The following is a 21460-nucleotide window of genomic DNA, read 5'->3' as shown; positions in this document are numbered from 1 at the left end:
TTCAGTGTGATTGTTTCGGGTCTGGGCTGCCAGGAAATGAATGAGCAGTCTCTGCTTACATCGAGGGTACTCTCACATTAAAAGGAAAGGCACACTGACTAATGGCGACCAGGCCATCTGTAGACTGTCAAGAAGAAAGGGTGAGCAGAGCCTGCTGGGTGTCAGTGTTAGGATCCTGCCACCTCCATGGCCCACTTGTTTGCATTCTGTCACTCTTCTTTAATGCTCTAGTTTTGTGTTGCCTCTCACTCCTCCCTCTCCTGACAGAGTTTGAGATTCCAACTCTCTCCATTACACATACACATAACATTTGCTTATGAGGGTCTCACTAGTGGCAAATCTCTGTGTCTTTGATGTTCTGTGGTACCTGTTGTGGTGTAGATTCTAAACCTGAGCACTGGGGTTTTAACACTACAGCAGAAGGCCCCCAGGACTCAGAGAACTCACTGTGGCATCATTTTCTTGTAAAGACCCAAGTTAGGAGCCGTGCCTTGCACTAGACAGCAAGAGGTCAGTGTTCCATTCCTGGGTGTCCTTAGTGTCCCACTGGTAAGCGAGGGTCCTTAGCTAGGTGATACAGATGTGTTAGTTATTAATATTAATGCTTCTAAATTTTCATGATGCGATATAAGGAGGATTTTTTTCTAAACAAATTTCTCTTTACATAGAAATACACTGGTATCAATATTAGGGGAGTAGTTAGTATATGTAGTGAGCCCTAGATAGAAGGAAACTTATGGAGTTGATTTTGTGCCGGAAGCAAGTGTCATGGCCAGGGAAGTCTCCCACAAAGAGGAAAGAGAAAGAAAGGCAGAATTCCACAGTGTGGGGTCATGGGTGGGAAGAAATAGAGGCTTCCACCAGGAAGGAAGAACGATAAGAAAGCAATAATGATCAAAATACATTGTATCAGTATATGAAAATTTGAAAGAGTAATAAGAAATGCCACTTAAAATGTAACACCCATCTCTTAGTTTCTTTTAAATGTGTTTTATGCTGTATTATGTTAAATATTTAAGTCTAAAGTGATGTAAATGAGACCTACTAAATTGAGATAGAAAAAGAACAAGAATGCATGCTCTAGTGACAGATGAGAGCTGCTAAGGGATGGTAAAAATTATCTCCTGCTGGGTCTTGTGGGGTGGGACCCGAGGAAGGCTCTCACCTCAGCTCGAAGTCCTCAAACCAACACATCTGCTCCTGACCCATTTGGCTGCTGAGTTGAAAGCCTGGACTCCAGAAAGTTGACCATCCTCTCTTGAGGATCATACTACAGTGGGTGTATGATCCCTTCACACGCCCACACTTCGTAGGTGGCATACTGATACATGCTGAGACACACTCACACTTTGTGTGCTTTACATTATATATGCGGTGTTATTCAACCCTTGACGATCGAATCCACCTGTTAGTTATGTGCCTCCTGTCACTGGCTTGTTAGATTGAACTTTATGCAAACTGTAGCGCATAAGAGGTATAGCTTGGCAGCCTTCTCTCCATAGCTGCTCTTGGTTCCTGTAGCGTGCAGGAATGCTTGTGCTAAGGAAAGATGTGATCTGCCCTAGGTACGTGGTGTTCATGTCTGGAAACTGCATACCCACGGCATGTGGGAAGCGACTGTGGTCAGCGTGAGTTGGTCTCAGGCTTCAATGCAGCTGCACATGGGTGGTGCACCCCGGCTTTTGGCACCACTGAGGGTCTTCATGGATGGGGCAGGTGTGGCTTCTTTTCAGGGATCTACCAGCTGAGGTGTTGACAAACTGACAGAAACCAAGGGTGCTGAGACTCTAGGAAGCCACGTTGTCATGGTAACCAGTGCAGGTGTGATGCTGCAGGAGGAAGGAGCTTTTTGCTCTACCCACATTCCGAAGCTAGGTGCCATCATGGTGGCCAGTTTACATGATTTCTCTAGAAAGACGCTACCACATAGAGACGTAGCTTGTGTTCTTCCTAGTCCCAGGAGATGTATCCATGAGTGTTTATGTGCGTGTTTTATGGAAAAATTCTACATACTGTATTTTGCTCTTTTCTGCTGGGGGGGGGAGGATGGAGAGAGAGAAAGCATGCTGGCCTTTTGTTATCCAGAGAGCTGAGAAAAAGACTTGCATGCACTGCTACAGTGTAGCAGACCCTGGGACCTCAGGAGGTGACCGCAGGAAGCTAAACAGTGTGGGCAGGTCACCCAGCTACAGGGAAGCCAGAATTAAAAACCCACAAATGCATTTATCCATTCCTGTGCTAATATTTTCTGTTCCTTCCTTCTTTTCCATCCTTCCTCCTTCTCTCTTATTTCTTCCTTCTGTTTTGAGATAGGCTATCATAATCCCTCTGTTGTCCTGAAGTTGAATCCTCCCACTCCAACCTCCAAGCGCTGGAATTGCAGGCATTTCCCACCATGCCTTGCTCAAGATAACATATTGCATCAAATGCAATCGTGCGCCGGCACTGTTATCATGGTGGGCATTTTGCTATAAACACAATAGAAATCCCTTTTATCCTTGAAGCTATGTTCCAGCAGGAAAGGTGTGTGGTGCATACAAATAAAAGATGGCACTTCCTCCCTTTCCCTCCTCACCCCTTCTATTCATTCCAGGTCTCCTTTTTCTGTTACCCTTCCCCTCCCTTCCCTTCCCTCCTCCCCTTCCTTTCCAGTTGCTCTCCTTTCTCTCTTCTTCTCCCTTCTTTCTTCTTCTCTTCTTTCCCCTTCCTTTCCTCCCATTCCTTCCCATTCTCCCCCTTCATCCTTATGCTTCTGTGATGTCTCCTTTGATTCATTTTTCAAGGTGGAGGACTAGCTGGAAGCAGCTCCACCTATATATGGTACATATTCAGAGTAAGGCAGATGAAGAAATACGGTCTGAGGGGTGGACCAGCTAGACCCTCGAAGGGGAGACAGCTATGGAGAGAAGTCACGGTCCTCTCACCATTCTTTGGTTGGGGACTTCTTTGTTAGTCAGTCTCCTCCCAACTCCTGGACCCGATGACCCCATCTTCATCTTTAACCTCCTGAAGGAATGGTCAAAGATGCCTACCTTACTCCTGCTACACAGTGGGGAGGGGGAGTTTCCTTCGAGTTCTCAATTCAGTGTTCATCTCTTTGGTGGTTCTCTAATTTCTTCAAGAGAGATCTATGTTGAGCTAGTGACCCCAAATAACCATAGGCAATGAAGGGGTGATTGCGGGTTAGTCTGGAGCCTGGATGATGAACGGGAGAGAATGGGGTGTCAAAGAGTCCCAAAAGGATGAATGTGAGGGTTAGAAAGGGGGTCCAGAGGTTGGAGACAGAGGGGACCTGAGAGCTGTGCTTCGAGCAGGATTAGAAGAAGGCAACCCCAGCCCTGGCCCCTGCATTTTGAGCAGGGTTAACAGAGAGTAAAAGTTCCATGAACAGCACTGACATTAGGGAAGCAAAGACTGCACTGGTCTGGCAGTCTGGAGCAGGGATAGTAGCCAATTTGATAGAATACTGAAAAGATGAAGTGTTAATGTACGTGAGATAAAGGATCTGATATTTGATCATCTTTAGTAGATAGAGTGGAGATTTTAATGCTCATCCTTGATGTTTCTTGCACTTTTTATTGCGGAAGATTTATTTTTTAAATTGGGTGTGTGGGAAGGGTACCTGTGCAGCTAGAAGAGAGAGTTAGTTCCTTTGGAGCTGGGATTCAATTGGTTGTGAGATGCCTGAGTTAGATGCTAGGAGCCAAACTCAGGTTCTCTGCAAGAGCAGCAAGCACTGTTGACCACGGAGACATCTCTCCAGCCCTTGGTATGTCGTACTTGTTATAGGGCTTATCTTCACAGCATATGTCAAATCACACATTTCTTTATGAAACAACTTCCTAGCTCTTAAACTTTGAAATTAAAAGGATATATGTTCACATACACATCCATGTATATACATATATTCTTTTCCAGTCTGATAAGACTGGTCAACCATAAGATTGACTAAGACAGTCAGGGCTACTGCCGTCCAGTCCAGTGGTTCTCAACTATCCTAAAGCTGCAGCCCTTTAATACAGTTCCTCATGGTGTGTTGACCCCAACCATAAAATTATCTCATTGCTACTTCATCACTGTAATTTTGCTACTGTTATGAATTGTGATGTAAATATTTGATATGTAAGATAGCTGATATGTTACCCCTAGGGAGGTCACGGCCCACAAGCTTAGGACTGCTGATCTAGTCCCATGGCATGCTTCCAGGGTCTCTGAGATATAAAGCCAGAGTGCTTCTCATGAAGACTAGAAGAAGCCATTGTCAATAGGACTTTCAGGGAGAAAAAAAATTCAAAAGTTCTTGCTTGTATCCTAGTTTTACCTCTTGGCCCACTTTTATAGCATTTTGTGTTTACATGAATTAGCTTGAACTCAATCTATTTTTCAATTATCTCAAAGAATTATGCCCGTTCTTTTAATTGTATGTTTTGTCTTGTTATCAAAATTAATTGTCCTTGCAAATTTTCATGGTCTGAAACCTCAGGGAGGTAGCTGTTCAGTTTTTCCAGGGTAAGGCTGGAAAACCTCACCTGGTTTACCAGATGCCTGGTTTGCCATCTGTTCCAGGTCTGTGAGGAGGCTGTGACTTCAGCCTCATCACTTGGCAGCCTCACTTAGCCATAAAACGTGGTGGCCTTATGTCTTAGTCAGGGTTTCTATTGCTGTGAAGAGACATCATGATCATGGCAACTCTAATAAAAGAAAACATTTAATTGGGTGTTTACACTTTCAGAGATTCAGTCCATATTATCATCATGGCAGGACATTTTGGTGTGCAGGCAGTCACGGTGCTAGAGAAGGAGCTAAGAGTCTTAGATCTCGACCCACCGACAGCAGCAAGGGGCCTGTGTCACTTGGGTATAGTTTGAGCATAGGAAACCTCAAAGACCACACCCATAGTGACACACTTCCTCCAACAAGGTCATACCTCCTAATAGTGCCATTGGCTATGACAGCCATTTTCTTTCAAACCACTACACCTTGAGTTCTCCACATTGAAAGTCATCCAGCTTTTTTGTTAGTGACCAAACAAAACTTCAGGTCACTTCTGTCCACTACCTCTCTTATAGAAGATTGGTTTGCAACAGTTTTATTTTGGTATTTATCAGAATTCTAATTGTTTTTTTTTGAAAACATGTTCATCACTGTTAGGTTTCTCAGGCCTACAGTGAATGCATGAATTCTGTTACCTGCCAAGGTGGCAACTCCATCTCTCAATACAGTTCTGCATGAGGAAAGAGTAGAAGGGCCACCCAGAAGACACATCCTGGCTTCTTCAAGACCCTCTCAGCCAATCAGAAGTGCTTGACTTTGTGACAAGATTGTGGCCATCCCTATTCCTCTGTTATGCAAAATGACACAGCAAGTGGAGAGTCAGGGAAGGAAATTTTGATCAGAGGTAAACTTTCACTCCAGGGACTAGGCTTTGCTATTCACTATGTTCTCAAGGTTTGGCTATGGTAGACTCTGGTAGAAACATCAGGAGAACATCTAGGACTGTTTTCTGTGGTAAGAGAATGCCTAAGACTGACTAACTTAATTCTTTAATAATTACATTTGATTTATTTTGTGTGCATGCCCCTCCACTGTGTGTGTGTACAGGACACCTGTGTGACCATCATGCCATAACTCCCATGTGGAAGTCAGAGGACAACTGGGAGCAGTCAGTTCCCTCCTCTCCCCACATGGATCCTAGGGATCAAACTCAGGTTACTGGGCTTATGGTAGGAGTCATCTTACTGACCCCAGGCTGGGTAATTTGCAATGAAAGCAAATGTGTTTGTTTTAGAGTTTGAGAATTCTAAGAGCTTGGTGCATTTAGCTGGCAGGGACTTATGGCCACATCAGGATATGGCAGAGAGTGAACTGGCATGATGTTCCTTGTCCTCCTTAGAAAGCTGGGAATGCCATTGTGGGACTAACCCTACTACCCCATCTGATCTAACTACTTTTCAAAGACCCTGCTTTTGAGGATTATCACTTAGAATCTGGAACTCATATTTCCCAAACACTTGGACCATAGCAACTCAGTTTCGGTTCCTTGTGGCAGTAGCCACTCCTCCAGGTTGGGCCCACATGCACATGATGGGGGAACTGTCAGGAAAGGGGGTCTGTGCCATTTGGTCCTGGCACACGTGACCTTGGCAGCACTCTTTCAGCTGAGTTTGGAGCATGTCCTGGGTCCCAGCCTTGGGTCCCAGCATCATCAAGACTGAATAAAGCATCCTTTCTCTCGTTCTCTTCGCTCTTCTCCTGCACCTTATGCTGGACAACAAGTACATTAATGTAACATGGGCATTTCTTTTCATGCACTCCCATTTGCTCTTTTAAATTGAAATATTTTTCCAAGAAAATGCTTTTCTTTTTCAGTGATATTTATTATAGAGAGAAAGGAGATACTGGTATTTTTTAGATAATTTTATCAAAGAATCAAACCTTAGAAAGGGGAGTTGGGAAAGTTCTGGACGGGCCTTACCCTCATGTTCTATTCCTGAGGTTAGTAACTATGGCATGCATATTTTTATGTTATTTGTAATGAAAGTTGTGGCCCTCACTCCTGTTGTTAATGCTTCTGTTTTATGTGGTATTGTATTGTATAGGAATAATTTGCTTTGAAATAAAAAAAAATAGAAAGAATGGCCAGTGGAAACACACTGAGAATGGACAGGCTGCCCTGCCTGCTCACAGATATTTATGGACAGCACCAGTGTGCACTGTGCCCCCAACAGAAGGAATGACTTCCTTCTGCACTACAGTGAGAGCAACAGCAACCTTCCCTTAATTCTTGTTAAGAACTCGAAAATGCAGCAGATCTCAACCGCTCTTCTTTCCTTTTCTTACAACCGAGATTTGCTTATTAGATTTGGACCTGAAAAACTTGCAAAACTCATTTCCTATATCCATGTAAAGGAGAAAGATAAGTAAAAGATGAATTGTACTCTTTCTACAAGTTCCCTGGGGAGGTGAACACACGGACACGCAGTACTTCCGGTTTTCATTTGGGTGTCTGTATGAGACAATGCACCATAGCTGTGTTTAACTTCTCTCCCACGAATCCTAGGAAAGACGAATGTCTTATAAGTCCCGGGCTTCTAGAAGGTCTTTCCCTCTAAAGCCTAGTGTTTTCAGGGAGCTTTCACTTGTATGGCATTCCTAAGGAGAAAATCAAGTTAGTTATCACTAAGTTTACTCCACACCCCTCAGAAGAACGAAAGACCCTGACTTGTCTTGTTACTCTTGTGTGTCAATTACATTTTCCTTTCTCTCTTGTCTGCTGTTCCCCCCAGTGAGCTCACTCTGCAGAAACTTCAGAAATTTCCTCCTGCCTGGTAGGACAGTGGCTTCATCAGGGAGTGAGGTCTCTGTACAGAGAATTGTAGCCTTCATTGCAGATCTGTGCACTGTCAAATCTCCCTTTGCTACCAAAAATACAGTGGATGCTTCTTGAGGTCCCTCTGGTGCTGACCACAAACTTTGTTCATAAGACATGGTTCTTCATCTTTTCTTTTTTAAAGCCCTGGCAATGCTGAAACATGCGTGGGCCGCCCATATATGACACTTCTGATGAACTTGTCCATTTTGGCGTCCACGGTCTAAGTTGATGAGGACGACTGACCAGGTCTCTTCCTCAAGAGGGTGCCAGATCTCATTACAGATGGTTGTGAGACATTATGTGGTTGCTGGGAATTGAACTTAGGACCTGTGGAAGAGCAAGCAGTGCTCTTAACCTGCTGAGCCATCGCTTCACTTTTCTTCATCTACTTTCTTAAAAGTCACAGCTAACTTCCCAATCGTGGTGGTGTCTCCTCCCACACTGACCCCAATGCTTCCTTCGCTGCTCGCTCACCATGAAAGAATCTTCTGAGAAATTCAGTCTTCCACCTTCTAATTGGTAACTGGATTCTGAGATGCAAAAGCGGTTACCCCAGAATTATGACAGTGTAAGAGATAGGCCCATTGCCTCTCTGGGGGGCTATCCACTCACAAGGGAAATGAATTTACCAAAGAGACTGAGAGAACAACTTTTCCTTTTCCTTTTTTTCTTTTTTTTTTAACTTTCCCACTGGGGGAAAATGAAGTTTTCTCATCCAAGTGAGACAGTTACAAGAAAGATGGCAAGGAATTAGTGTGCAGTGAAGGTATTCACAGCAGTTTGAGTCTCCCAAAGGGACAATTATAACAATGACTGTGAATCAGGGGAGGGTGGAATAGAAACCAATAACAATTTCTGACAATATTGTGGTTTTGATGGCATCTCAAAGATGACGCTGATCCAGTCATGTGATAATGGATTGAGAGACACCAGGGAGGGGCAGAGAGAGACTGGGAGATGCGGATGGAGTTGGGGGTGGGAACTTGAGGGGTTGTGGTTACACCAGGGTCAATGAAATCCCATGGTACCTTGTGTAAAGCAGAGCGTCTACCATGTGGCTGGAAGTTGAAAGGACCTGCCCATGTGAATGAATCCTCTGGAGAGGATGCTGAGATGGGCATTTAGAGATAGGGAGGTTGGTGGGTCCTGTCAGCTTCAATCAAGAGCAGTGGAGTATCTAAATGGTCTGTGATATGTCTAGGAGTCTTGCTGTTTGCAAGACTGCTCCCACAGGCCAGGGATAGTGAGCACCTCTGCCTGGCTTTGGGCCACTTTTTATCCTCCACATTCTCTGTCCCTTCTGAAGATCTCACAACTCCACACACACCTGAATGTCCTCAACGTTTGACCTCCAGTGGAGCATCTGTGACAGGATTCCCAGCCAGAATCTCATACAGGTAACCAGCCAATGACTCCAGCTCTTTGTGGGAAAAGAAAGCTCTTTCTACCGTGGAATTTAATGATTCCATTCTCATATGAGAATCTCTGCAGTCATGTGTCTCAAGACCCTGGTTTAAGTGAAAAAAAAAAAAGCCGACAACAACCTCATACATGAATGCAACACATTTTTATCATATTCACCATGATTTTGATAGTCACTATTCCTCTAATCTGAATGTAACATTATTTGTAACACTATTTCTCTAATCTGGCTTTGTAACAGAGACTGGGCTGTGCATATTTATCCCTCAGAGCACAATCTATTGTGGAATGTTTGCTACTGACTCTTTGTAAATGAATAACTTTGTAACAAGAAAATATGGAACAATTTGGCTGACTTAGGAGCTATGTGACAGAAAGGAATCCTTAGTACATATTTACTAGATAAATGCATCAAGCAGTGTTTCTTGAGAATTGAGTTAAGAAAGACGAGCACATGAATTGATGAACTTACTTACTAACGAAGGCACAACAAGTTCATGAATGACTGTGCTTCTGTGTACCAATGCTGGGCAAGCCCCAGCCAGCTCAGTGGGCTGGGGAAAGTGCACTGAACTTCAATACGCTGCTTCTATTTTCATAAACATGCCCCGGGCTGTTTTTCCTTCCATCCTGGATCTAGTTTCTTTTTTTTTTTTTGTGCCCATGGAGTTATAGTCACAATTTCCTGTAATTAGTTCTCTAGAGACAGTAGTTTTCGACAGTGTCACAAAGAAAGCATAAGATGTTAACCTAAGCGTGGTTTATCTCCCCGACAATGTACCAGCTAATCACCATGAATCCAACTTGTTCAAACAACCCTGTGCAAGCCTGGCCCTTCCCTCCCAGCCCCTGCAGCAGAGTTGACAGACTCTGAGCTTTGTTTTCTAGATATAGGCATAAATATATAATCTCCCCCCCAAATTGCTCCTTGATTGTGTGTTCTTTCACTATAAACAAGTGATGTCACCCAGAAGACATACAAAGCCATCAGGACCTGGGAGCATATGAGACAGTGACACACCCAAATGTGTAAGAGACAGAGAAAAGAATACATATTACTGACCTGGCAAGAGCCTTGCCACACAGTCTCCTTGCATTGCTCAGTCAGGGTGGATACGGGCGAAGGGATTGTGTGGGCTGGGTAGTGCAGTTTTTGTGATCTCTTGGATGTGGTGAGAAACAGTTCCTGCTGCTTCTGAAGATTAGCATGAAGGACTGGCTACTTTAAAGGATGCATGAGGTGTTGGGGGGCATTTACAGGTCTCTGCCTTAGCGTGGAAGCTGAATGCTTGCTGAGCTTCACAAAGCAGCATCACGGAAGGCACTGAGTTCATGTCTCCTGTCAGCCAGGGAAACGGGTGGGTGTAGACTCAGGCACGGGAAGCTCTTCTCATGTCCCCCAGCACCTGCTGTCCTCTCGGTCCTTCGACTGCCAGTGTTACCATCAGAAACCTCGGTTAAAGATACCTTTAAAGAAAACCTGCAAGAATGGTCTTAGTTGAATCAACAAATTAATTTATTCTTTGATTTTCTTATTGTAGAGCATTTAGGAGACACAGAGGGGCAATCTGGACATGAAGAAGTATTTACCATCCTGACATAGAGAAATACAGTCTGCTGAAATTCCCCTGGAGATCCTTTCAGAGCTCAGCTCATGTGCACAAACACGGCGCCTAGAAACCACAGGGCCAGTTACCTTTCTCCCTCGGCCACCCTGCCATCTACCTCTTCCAGTTCTTTCTTTTATGTCTTCAATCTCTTCTGCCCCCTATAAAAGGAAAACTTCTATTGTGATGACCAAATTTAAAACACATGGCTAGCAAATTTTATCTGAAAACATTAGAAGCTCAAAACAATGCTGGGTTTTTTTTTTTTTTTTTGCAAAATTCACCACCATTAAGCTAATCTTTTTAATTTTAGACAAAAAAGTGTAAATGTAGTGGCATTTAAATTGTATTTTAATAAATTAAGCTTTCCCGAAGATCCAAATAAAGCATGATTCATAAAAAAAAAAACTCAGAGAATGAAATTGGGGTTCAACCTGAAGATCTGAAAAGCAAAGCAGCCAGCCACTGACTCTGACCTCAACCTCAGTACAAAAATGACAATATTGCCTTCAGGAATCTCAGAATGAGTCTGTGTTCGAGAGCTGTTTCCTTCCATTTTATAATATTCTCTAGGACTGATATTAAAGATGTGCACCATTGGGATTAAAGGCATGCACCACCTAGTTTCTAGGGCAAACTAGTGTGGCTACTGGGATTAAAGGTGTGTGTTACCATTGCCTGGTCTGTAAGGCTGACCAGTGAGGCTGTCTAATTCTCATATCTTCAGGCAAGCTTTATTTACTAAAATATAATTGAAATGCCACTGTATTAAGGTAGTAAAATACTATAAATTTAGTAAGAAATACTGTGGTTTTAATTTGATTTTGGTTTTAAAAAGTTCAGGCATGGGCTGGAGAGATGTTTCAGTGATTAAGAGCACTGATGGTCTTCCAGAGGTTCTGCTGTATGTAACTCCCCATGTCAATGGTGTTTTAGTCTATGTTTCTCTCCCCTTGGTGTTTTATTTCTTGTAGAATTACTTTTTCCTTTGGCAGGGTAAGTCCCATCACAGAGTTGTTCCTGCACTAGTGATGAGAATGAAAACTGGTAGAGCTATTGTATGAAGATTCGAAAGTTTAAAAATTAAATTACCATGTGGTCCAGCCATCCTGCTATTGGATATATAACCGACAATATCTGAAAGCTGGACCTCAAAGAAATATGTGCATGTCGTGTTCAGAATGGAACTGTTCACATACAACTTGGTAGAAAACTAGTGTGTATCAATGAACGACTGTGGGAACAAACATGATTGAGCATTCACGGGAAACATTGCTAATTAATCCTTAAAGGGGGCCGTGTCCTATTCTGCTGCTAAGCGATCCTTTTGGGGCATATTGCTAAGAGAAACATTCCAGTCTCAACAAGACAGACAGTAAGTCTTGTCACTTACATGAAGTCTCTGGAGAGGTCAGATTTATAGACACAAAAAGGAGACACAGATATGATGGTACCAAAGTAGCAAGAGAGGGAAATGGGGGACTTTGTTAGATTATTACAAAGGTTCAATTTTGCAATATCAAAATGGGAAAACACTGAATTTTGTTGGACTGTCATTTAAGTTATATATGTATATTAAATTATATATATAATATTTATCACATGTATAAAATCACATTAAATACCCTGACAAAAAATAGAAGTTAGCTGTAGCAGAGGCTTCCCTGACATCCTCTGGCTTGTTGTGTGGTAGTGGAAGACAACATGCAAGCAAGAAGCCGGTCTCTTGCTGTGACACCCTGCCATCTGCAGTCCCATCACTAAACTAGGATGATAGGCCTTGGCTGCAAGTTCCATAATGCCGCAGAAATATCAAAGAGGATTGTAATCACCTAGATAAAAGCCCTAAGTCCTCCACAAATACGGCCACTGTAGTGTGTGCTCTCTCTTTGGAAATAGTTTCCGCCCACAGTAATAGATCTTGCAAGCATCTGGGCTCACTTCATGACCGTTTTGAGGTCCTTATCTCAGAGAATTGGTTGTAATCTCATAATTTCTTTTTACAATTGAAATAATGAACTGCCGGCTCCTTTTGTGTCTTGTTTTCCCAGTGTGGCTCTCCGCAGACACCTATTCAATATTTTAATTACTGGGGCTTCGGCTTCTCTCACACAGGCACTGCGAAGATTAATGTCTATTTGGCAATTTCAGTTTGTGATATGATTTGAGTTTCTCTGAGGAAAAGTTTTATATAAACATCTTATAATGATGAGAATGATAAGAAAGAGACCAAGAGGTAATAAAGAAATATTAAAATGATACAAGGAAAGCTATTCTTTCTCTAAAACTCAAGGAGAATAAACAAACTAGGCAGTCATCAGTCAAAGCGGAGTTTTCTACCCGGGTCTTTAAAATGCTGCAAGGATCCACACAATTCCTTCAAGTATTAGGACTGTATATTGAATTCTTGTTGAAGGATTAAAAGGACAGCTTCTGAAGGATGCAGGCAGCCTGTTCCTGTTTGGAATGTCATGTGGGACAAAGGTTTACTGGGACCTGATTGACAACTCAGAAAAATTCAGAAGTTTTGATTCTAAGCACTGTGGGCTACATGGGCTATTTGGTACCTAAACTTAAGCCACACTCAGAATCCTGTGTCTCTCACTGACCTCTGGAGGTTGACACTGTGTGCTCCCTAGGGCACAATCAGGAAGTCGAACCCTCAGATCCAGCTTGGAACCAGGCTGTGGATTCCTTTCTGGGTAGTTTCCATGGAGACTTGGCTTGCTCAGCCATTGAATGGACAGACAGTAGCAAGAGAAAAGATGCCATGTTTTGCAATGCAGATTAGAGGCACAGAAGGAGTATTAGCCGCACAAACCAGGTGGTGAGGGATGGCCGAGACTACACAAGACACAAAATGGTACATTGTGTAATACGAAGTGAATGAGAGTTGATAATTGTGTTGCTGTCTTTCATCTCTGTGTCCAGCACCGGACAGTTTTAGTCTATCCTGTTGATCCTTTTGTCCCATTGAAGGACCCAGCCTATGGGATGATGGTGGCCACATTTAGGGTCTGTTCTATGAGGTAATGCTGTCTGGAGACCCCCTCCTAGCTACACTAGTCAGTATACTGTAGTAGTTAAATGTTCTAGGTTGTTCTCCACCCATTCAAGTTGACAGCCAATATTAACTATTATGCCAGCATTTTTAAAATAAGACCAAGGAAAGAAGATAGAAAGGACATCTACAACACCTGTGCCAGGTCTCTACAGGCTCGAGACCTCTTGAGTGGTAGGAAGTCCTGGGGTGTACCAGTACTGTGAGGCTCCGGTCTGAGAAAAGTACTCTAGACCCAAAACAAATTCAAGGGTCAATAGTGACTATTAGCTCCAAGTAGGACCCAAATTCTAAGTCAACTCAAGTGTCCACAATTCAGAGACACAGATGCTCCATATTTGGAAATAAGCTTTATCTAATTTGGTGTTGTTGAGACCCAGTTCTACCTTTTTCTGTTTCTTTTTTCCTCACGGGAAGTATTTACTTGTAAATGTGTTCATGCTTTTCTGTGTTGCTGACATGTTGACTTAAATGTTACTGTAAATAAGTTGACAGTAAATTTTGTAAGTAATCAGACTTTGATTATATATATATATACACACACATACTTGCACATACATATATACACACATACATGTATATAGAAAATGCATACATATACATGAATACATACATAATATATTCATTGGTGTTTCACAAGATCTTAGGTAACATTTCTTTAAGAATTAAAAAAAAATTTATTTGGATGTGTGATTGCCTACATTTATGTAGGTGCACCACGTGTGTGCCTGTTGTCCTGTGTGCCTGATGTCTGCAGAGGCCACAAGAGAGCATTAAATCCCCTGAAACTGGAGTTACAGGCCAGAGGTGGGTCCTCTGAACCTAGCACAGGTCCTCCATAAGAGTAGTGCTCTTAACCGCAAGGACATCTTTCAACCCCACAGATTTCTTAATGAAACATTCCTTTATTAAACATCAGTCACTGGAGCTTCTTTCTTGCTGTCATTCTGACAAACACATCACTTCCTGAACTAATGCCAGAAACTTCCATGGTCCTGGACCCCAAGAAGAAGCCTGGAATGGAAGCCAAGGGCAGGCGCCTACTCATTTCTCAAGGTTTAGGAATTCACTCAGTACTGTGTATGTTATGCCATTTGATTACATAGTTTATGTCCCCCTCAATTTATTTATAGTAATACACTGAATCTATTGTTTCTAATATTTATGGTAAACTAAAGAGATAGCAGGAGATGGTTATGCCTGAGATGAGGGAGTCAGGAAGGAGAGACTTGTTCAGTGAGGGATGCTCTCTATTCGTTGAACACTGGTAACTTAGTACTGAAACAGTGGGGTGCTGGGGTGTTCTGTCGTGAGGAGCAGAGTCTTCCGAGAAAATGACGTCAGCCCTTCTTCCACTGCAGAAATGGTTATACTTGAGGTTTACACCCTTCTTGGTAGGGCCAAAGGTGTCTTTAACAGCCTTTTCTGGAAGGGTCCTCCTCAGGCCTTTGGTGTATAAGGAACTGGTTTTTGTGAGGTCTCCTGGAGAGAACATGGGCAGTAACAATGACAGGGAACATCGGGTCCCAGAAGTAGTCAGACATCCATGGGAACTGGAATACCTTTTTATCCTGACTCAATAGCTTTTGTTATGCTAGCTGAGGTTGGAAGTTAAGCTCTGTACCACAAAGCTGGGTCTTCAGATCTTAGAATGACTTCACAGAAGTTTTAATGCATTTGGCTATTATCTGTAGGCAGCAGGAGACTTCTTTCTGTAGACACCTGGCAAGGCAGGGGAGGATGATTCCGGTTACCCCATACAGGGATGTTACAGGGATGTCACACCTACTCAGGCAGCAAAAGGAAGATGGTGGATGCAGAAGAAAGTCACCCGTCACTCCTGCTGCATCTCTGAATCCCACATCATAGTCATCAGTGAGACGGAGATTTGCCTGACATTCACTAAGCTGACTGTGGTGTGGTGACCTTGAGACTAGTTAGATTTGCAAACACTAAGCAAGGGGGGCAGCCCTCACTGTCTTCTTTAGTTCTGGCTCTTTGCTCACGTGTATAACATCATGGTACCCATACCTGCTTCATCGTAGTCTCTGTGTTTTGAAAGCTGTTCATTAGAGGTTGTCTTTGAATTTTTAATGAACATTGCTGAAACCAATAAAGAGTAAAAATCAATATTTAAACCCCGGAGATCAGCTACAACAAGAATTCTTTTCAGTCTTCAACAATTTAAACTTTTTATGAGAAAAAGTGATGTGTAAGGCTGTTCTAGGTGCAAGGAAGTAAACAGAGGCAACTGACTACAACATTCTCTCCCCTCTTTTCCCTTCCCCTCTCCTCTCCTCCCCTCCCCTCCCATCCCTTCCCCCTCTCTCCTCCTCTTTCTCTTCCTCTCCTCTCTTCCCCTCCCCTCTCCTTTCAGTCACCTCTCCTCTCTTTTCTGTAACAATAATATAGTGACACCTTCATGCAGCTTCTCACAATAGTAGCTCAGATTTTTCTCTCATTCCTCAAGTAGAAGTTCAGCAAGAAACTTCTGGGCTGAGATATTTATACGTTGGTTGAGCAGAAAGCTCTGGAGAGTCACCTGTCTTCACCTCCAATGCTGGGACTGCAAGCATGCACAGTCACAGCCCTGCCTGACTTTGTATGTGGGTGTTGTGGATTCTGTGCCTCACTGAGCCGTCTCTTCTGCTTGGCACGGAGAGGTTTGCTATGCCTTTACTCATATGAGGAAGCCGCTTAGCCTAAATAAAATGAGCAGTCACAAGAGATGACAGAAGTAACTAGAGCAATATTCAAATATCGTACATGAAGCCATCTTTAGAGTTCTCACTTTCACCCTAAGCTGACAACCAGACCTTGTATAATGAGGCCTGGGCTCATCTGTCACGGTCCTTCCTTGTCTGGCTGGTGTGTCACTGTTTGGGCTGGGATATTTTTGGAACCATGACTCAGTCGTAAGCATGATACATGTGACCTATTTGTGAAGTGGAAGGAGATAGGTCCAAGAAGCCAAATTTAGCGAAATTATAAGTATATGACATTATTTTGCTGAAAAATATGCCATGGACTCTGAGCAGTCAGTGGCAGTGGTGTCTTAGTGTCTCTGTTTAGTCCTTAGTTACAGCTTCTGGGGTGCACAGAGCCAGAAGGGATGGCTGGCTATACAGCAGCTTGGACTGGGAACACAGGGAGAGTAGATGATGTCTCCAAAAAACATTGTTGGCTTAGGCTGAACAACCAGGGGTTAATGTCCATAACTGACCACGAATGCATGCAATTCCATAACGGGAGTTCTGGTCAATAGTCTCAAGGTCCAGTCCATCCTGGGAGTGGGATGGGAGCAGGGGAGGTCAAGGAGAGCAATACACACTTGTGCTCACCTTAGCTCTCTTTACACAGCCTAAGATCCTAGCCTGGAGAATGGCACTGCCCACATTGAGTGCACTTTCAGATCTCAGGTAACCTAATGAAGGCAATCTCTCACAGGTGTGCTCAGAGGATGGCCCCACCCCACCCCTGGTGAGTCTATATGTCATCAAGTTGACAGTTAGGTGAACCATCACAATACATGTTTCCTGAACAACACAAACAGCCGGCAGATAGATATACACCTCAGAGTCACCGTAGATACCCTCACGTCAGCCAAGAGGGAGTCCACAGCAAAAATGAAGCATAGTGGGGGGAGAGGGGCCAAACATTCACAGAAGAGCCCCGTGTGCTCTTGGAGATAGTATAATTTTGTGTCGTCCTTATGGAAACAGCATCTACATTTCTAAATGAATTAGAAACAGAATCACCATGGGACATAGCTTTTCTGCAGAAAATGAAATCTCCGATCTCTAACAGATATTTCAGTCTTATGTTTAATGCGCTACTATTTACAACAGTAAAGCCGGGGAAGCGAGTAACAAGTGAAAGAATGAATGATGAATGAATGAATGAATGGAGAAAACATGATAACGTAACTGAAATTGAACACCAGTCAGCCTTCTAAAGAGAAGCTTCTGTCTTTTATAGCCGGATGGTCCAGCCTTAAGAACATTTTGCTGCTTGAGACTAGAAAGGAATGGAAGGTCACATCCCGAATGACTATCCTGCCTCTGGGTGGAATTGAACATACATGAAATAAAGTCAGATACATAGAGGTGCAGAAAGAAGCAGTGGTCTCCAGGGTGTACTGGGAAGAGCAATTGAAGCGTGGCTCAGTTAGTGGAACATGACATTCGTGTAGGATGGATGAGATAGACAGGGTATGTACAACAGGAGGGCCATAGTTACCAAAATGCTGCCATATTTGGTGTTATTAACAAGTTCATAGAGTCTAACTGTGCTTCCCACAAAATTTTAAAAAATACATAAAATGAAATGAAGGATATGTTAACTTGCTTCACTAGACTAAGTATTTTTATTATTCTTGTGCATTGTGTATTATGCTATGTACCTTGAATATACATCATAAAATGTAATTTAAGGGACTCACAAGGAATGCGGATCTATAAAAATTCCAGTTTCAAGTCTGGCCACAGTCATAGGTGCCAGAATTTTGAAACTGTTATGTGTTGGGGGTGGCTGCCATTCAGTCACTAAAATGAGTTATTTAGTTTTTGTATTGAATATGTCACCGAGTCATTGAAGGAACTATCAAGTTACATGGCTTGATCATGTTTCAGCTCAAATGCTGCATCTCAATAATAAATTTATTGTGTCCCAAAGATTTAAAAGTGACTTGAAGATATTTGCTTTTTGAAGACTCAGTATTTCTGACAGCTGAGGTCAGAGTATGAAGGATCACAATCACATGGAGAAGGCGAAGACAGAAGGCATTAAAATTCATGTCTCAGAACCCCTTCTTGCCGCTGGAGTCTGAACTCAGCAGCAAAGACAAAGTCAGGAATCTCAACAAAATAAAATACAAATGCACTATTTTTCTAAGAAATAAGCATTATTAATGGTGGTGAAATCTGAAATATAACTGTTACGTGAATGCTCATATAGGTGACTCAAAGAAATTGTTCACGAATGCAAAAGTATTGGTTCAGAGACGGATCCTTAGAGCACAGGGATGACTCCCTCCCAGGGAAATGACGTCCACGGGGACCCTAGTCTTGCATTGTTCGCTACTATGGATGTTTGTACTCCCACTACCTGGGATGTCAATCCTACCAACAACTAAAAGAACGGGAAATCTTAAGGCATAGGTTGTTTTAAAGAAAGATAAATAAATGAAAAGAAAAAATTAGAAATCTCGCAAAGAAGCAGAAGAAACCTTTCCATGTTACTGGTGGATCTGCGCAAACTTAGGAGAGAAGTACAAGCTGATCTCAGCCTACACCGCCTAAGGGGACAGGAAGGATATGGGTTGATGGTGGTGTGAGCTCCGCTGACCTGGCCGAGCATGAAGGCAACATATGGAGGTGACTCCGCTGCAGCTTCGCCTGGGAAGGTCTTCCTATTCTGAAATTAATTTCCATCCCTTTGAGCTTCTCCTAAGATACTCTCTTTATTCATATAGCCAAAAACCCAGGCTTTGCCCTGAAGGACAGGTGTCTACAGAAAGGGTCTCTGTTGTCTGGGTATCCATGGAAGTTATGAATGTTGCATGACATGTATCCAACCGGAATGAATGGCTTGTTCATTTCCATATTTATTTCTGCAGCTAGACTAGGTGATATATAATGGCGCACCCATGAATTATTACTTTTTTACTGTGCTCTCAGAGACGGGTATAGATATTGGCACAATGTGCCCAACACATAACTTTTCAGTGACTGGGTCGCTGCTGCTACACGTGAAGCAGCCTACTTACCATGTTTTATGTCTCTCAACCAAATGCATGGTATGCATGGTTCTGAGTCACTTCTGCACCTTGATTCTTCTTTCAGACTCTAGCCTGGATGACATCATTGCTGGCATTGGTGGGATGGTCACATCTATAGCTGCAGGCATGATTACCCATTTGTTACTGATTTTGTGTTTCATCTGATAGTGCTAGAGCTAGAACCCAGAATGTTGAGCATGCTGGACAAGTGCTCTCCCACAGAGATCTGTCCATCTTTTCCTTTAAAAATATGTTTTTTAAAATAGTCTCATTTAGTTTGCCCACAATAGCCTTAATCTTCTCTGTGTCTTCAATAGAACCTGGGCTTAAGATCTTCCTTCCCTAGCCTTTTATAGCTGGGTTGACAGTCTGCACCTGAAACCTAGCTAGCCACACACTCTAGAGGTAAGACCACACCCTCGCTTGACTATGTGCCACCAGGGAAGACTTTGATTTAATGTGACTCTGGAGATATCAGGGTTCTTTGGGGCTGTGTTTTGTGCCTGTCTGCCCTTGGGTCTTCAGAACTGAGGCTCACCATTTCCATTAAGACTTTACAAAATGGGCCTGGAAAGATGACGCAGCTGCTGGGAGCACTGGGGGCTCTTCCAAAGGACACAGCTTCAATTCCTAGCACCAACATGGCAGCTCACAACTGTCTGTAACCCAGTGCCAAGTGATTTGATATCCCCATACAGGCATAAATATAGGCAAAACACCAATGTCCAGAAAATAAAAATAAATAAATAATTTAAAAAGAAGTTATAAACTTGCCTTGGGATGAAATAGTCTGTATCCACTGAGGAGTTATAAACCCTGCCCTTGGGAGAAATAGCCTATATCTAAATTTAAAAATTTACTTTTTTTGTTCATAAATCCAAATCTTTTCCGTACACTTAAATTCATTCTAAATGAGGTCATCTCTTCTAACATCTGTGTTATGCAACTGTCTGATTTAATATGCTTTATGTTTTCAAATTAAATATTTTATATTATTTTATAGCCAACCTTTCTCTTGGAGGAAACATCAAGATTTTTTTTCATCTAGATGAAAATTTTTGTCTATTTATGTGTGCACTGTTAAAATCAAGTAAAACAAGACTATCTTCTACCAGAGTGATTTATTTTATTTAAGCTTACTTATGTTCATTAATTAACTTTATCTCTCCTTTTAAAGTCTGATGTGTGTGTGTGGATTTTTATTTTCTCTTTGAACTTAGTGCACATAGTGGGCACTGCATCTTTCTTGGTATTTGATTGTAACACTGATGGAATTACACAAACTGCTTCCTGTCCTCCAGGCTTTTTTCTAGATCTTGTTTCGTATCCCTTTCCATATCCATGTCTCATGATTTTTAGTGTTTGTGTGGCATGATCAGTCTAAAATTGTTTAAGATGAACATGTTCGCATCTTTAAAAGGTCATCGTGTTTGTCCTCCTTCTGATTGGCTCTGGAAGTACTTGCTGTCTGACCTCTAACTAGTCCAGCTTCAAAAGGTGAGATGTACCAGTGGTGGGCTTCATTACCTGTAAATGTGAATTCTTTGCCTGCCCACATGAATTCCAGAAGGGCAGCGATGCTGTGTCTAATCTCAGGAGAGTAGAGCTCACCTCTACCCTGGCCTGGATCACAGAATCCCTGGATCTCTGATGCACTAGTGTCAGCCTTTGCATTTTCCATTTCGGGAACTAGCTCAGAGTCCAGTGAAAAGCAGGTACAAATGCTGATCTCACAATGCCTGGCTCCAGCCTTCCCTAGGCTCTTCATCTGCCTTAAGATTTTCCATCCTCCCCAATGTTCTCTATCCTCACAAGTATCTTCATCTTTCCCAAGGTTCACCATCCTCCCCAAGGCTCTCCATCCTCTCCAGGGCTCTTTATCCTCCCCAATGCTCTCTATCCTCCACAGGGATCTTCATCTTTCCCAAGGCTCCCCATGCTCCCCAAAGCTCTTCATCTTCTCTAAGGCTCTCCATCCCCTCCAGGACTCTACCCTCCCCAATGCATTCTATCTTCACAAGCATCTTCATCTTTTCCTCCACACTATTCTCCATCTTCTCCAGAGTTTTCCATCCCCGCCCCAAGTTTCCCCATCCTCTCAAGGATTCTGAGTTTCTAACCCTTCTTTGGGCTATCAGTTCTGGTAAGTTTTATGTTTGCAAGAATAGCTTAGACAGTTCTTGTTTGTCTCCCCAGGGCTGAAGGGGTGAACAAACAGC

The 21460-nt window shown here is 42.8% G+C and overlaps 1 protein-coding gene across 1 annotated transcript in view; it reads right to left on the bottom strand.

Moving 5' to 3' along the window:
- LOC126498163 (tripartite motif-containing protein 59-like) overlaps nucleotides 1-20922 on the bottom strand; it is a 42126-nt gene extending 21204 nt beyond the window's left edge. Inside the window, exons 1-2 of the mRNA XM_050136506.1 lie at nucleotides 20769-20922; nucleotides 15494-15565 (exon numbers count right to left, since the gene is read on the bottom strand). Of these exons, the coding sequence (XP_049992463.1) occupies nucleotides 15494-15565; nucleotides 20769-20922 (226 nt within the window). The remainder of the gene's footprint in view (nucleotides 1-15493; nucleotides 15566-20768) is intronic.
- Between the last annotated feature and the right edge of the window lie 538 nt (nucleotides 20923-21460).

This window comes from Alexandromys fortis, unplaced genomic scaffold, assembly GCF_014885135.2.
Source record: "Alexandromys fortis isolate MF-2015 unplaced genomic scaffold, M_Fortis_MF-2015_v1.1 scaffold_3, whole genome shotgun sequence".
Lineage (NCBI taxonomy): Eukaryota > Metazoa > Chordata > Mammalia > Rodentia > Cricetidae > Alexandromys > Alexandromys fortis.
This window is presented reverse-complemented; position numbering and strand designations above follow the sequence as displayed.